This window comes from Aureococcus anophagefferens (genome assembly GCF_000186865.1).
Source record: "Aureococcus anophagefferens unplaced genomic scaffold AURANscaffold_1800, whole genome shotgun sequence".
Classification (NCBI taxonomy): Eukaryota; class Pelagophyceae; order Pelagomonadales; family Pelagomonadaceae; genus Aureococcus; species Aureococcus anophagefferens.
The window spans coordinates 1-1,194 of record NW_008706546.1 but is presented as its reverse complement, the minus strand read 5'-3'; the positions used below and the strand labels follow the sequence as shown (position 1 = coordinate 1,194).

The window sequence follows — 1,194 nt, the reverse complement described above, 5'->3', positions numbered from 1 at the left end:
GCCATCCGCAACGGCCGGGCGGCCGAAGCGCGCGCGATGCTGTGGGGCCGCGTCGGGTCCAAGGCCGACGCCGAGTGCGAGGCCGCGATCAACTTCTTGGCCGCGATGCCGCCGGCGAAGCTCCGGCCCGTCCAGCTGCGGCCGGCCCGCGTCCGCGCCCGGAGCGCCCAGCCGCTCGTCGCGCCGGCCGTCGACTCGCTCGTCGGCAAGCGCATCGAGTACCTCGAATGGGTCGACTTCCCTGACGGCGGCGAGGCTATGCACTGGTTTGCGGGCGTCGTCAAGCAGGTCAGCGACGGCACGGTCCGCAACTTCAACTTGCAGCGGCGCAAGGACCCCCCGGCCAAGGCCTGCTACCAGGCGAGCTCCGCGAGGATCCTGTGGGACGCGCAGCCGGCCTTCGGCGAGCACGAGCCCACCGAGTCCTGGGTCGCCCTGCGGCCCAACAAATTCAACGGCGACCGGAGGTCCTGCTGGCGCCTCGACCTCGACTAGCGCGTCCCCGACGCGCGTTCCGCGGAAATAAAACGAGCTCTTCTCGTACCATAACTTCGCTCAATCCGGACGGACCCCGGACGAACCGAAACTTGTGTTCGAGTTCCAACGCGGGCTCCTCGGGATAGGCGCAGTCTCGGAGCTCGGCTCGACGACGGCAAAATCCCGGGTTTTCAGTGTCGCCCCCAATCGACAATGCGTCGGCAAGCTGGCTTCGTTGAAGCAGCAAAAAGCGCGCTTGCTTCACGATGCGCCGCGACAGTTTCCAATCGTCGCGCATCGTTGCCGCACACTAAAAACGACATCGCCAGCAGCACGCTCAAACACCATCGAAACCCATGACCGACGACGACNACGGCGGCGACACGTCGCCGCTCTACGACTACGCCGCGTCGCAGGCGAAGATGCTCTTCTGCGGCGACATGGGCGAGCTCGACCGGCCCAACGCGCCCGTGGAGCTCGACGACGACGACAACAACGCGCCGCCGCTCCTCGACGTCGGCGACCGGCGCGAGGCCGCGTGGCGCGCGCGGAGCCCGCCGGCGACGACCGACGCGCTCGGCGGCTCGAGCGATCCCGACAGCTCGCTGTCGTCGCCGTCCCAGTCGTCGGCGGCGAAGCGCGACCTCGCGCGCCTCCGGGGGCGCCTGAAGCAGCGCTCCGAGCCCGACGCGCTCGACCGGTCCTGGGCCGCGTCGC

The 1,194-nt window shown here is 69.4% G+C and overlaps 2 protein-coding genes across 2 annotated transcripts; both read left to right on the top strand.

Moving 5' to 3' along the window:
* Positions 1–36: 36 nt before the first annotated feature.
* Positions 37–495, top strand: AURANDRAFT_69441 (hypothetical protein; the record flags this gene model as incomplete). The annotated part of the gene is made up of 1 exon (XM_009045209.1): positions 37–495. The coding sequence occupies one exon, from the start codon at positions 37–39 to the stop codon at positions 493–495; it is 459 nt and encodes a 152-aa protein (XP_009043457.1).
* Positions 496–833: 338 nt separating this feature from the next.
* AURANDRAFT_69440 (hypothetical protein) lies at positions 834–1,189 on the top strand (the record flags this gene model as incomplete). Its single annotated transcript, XM_009045210.1, has 1 exon — positions 834–1,189. A coding segment is annotated over one exon (356 nt), but the record flags the coding sequence as incomplete, so codon positions are not given.
* Positions 1,190–1,194: the final 5 nt, after the last annotated feature.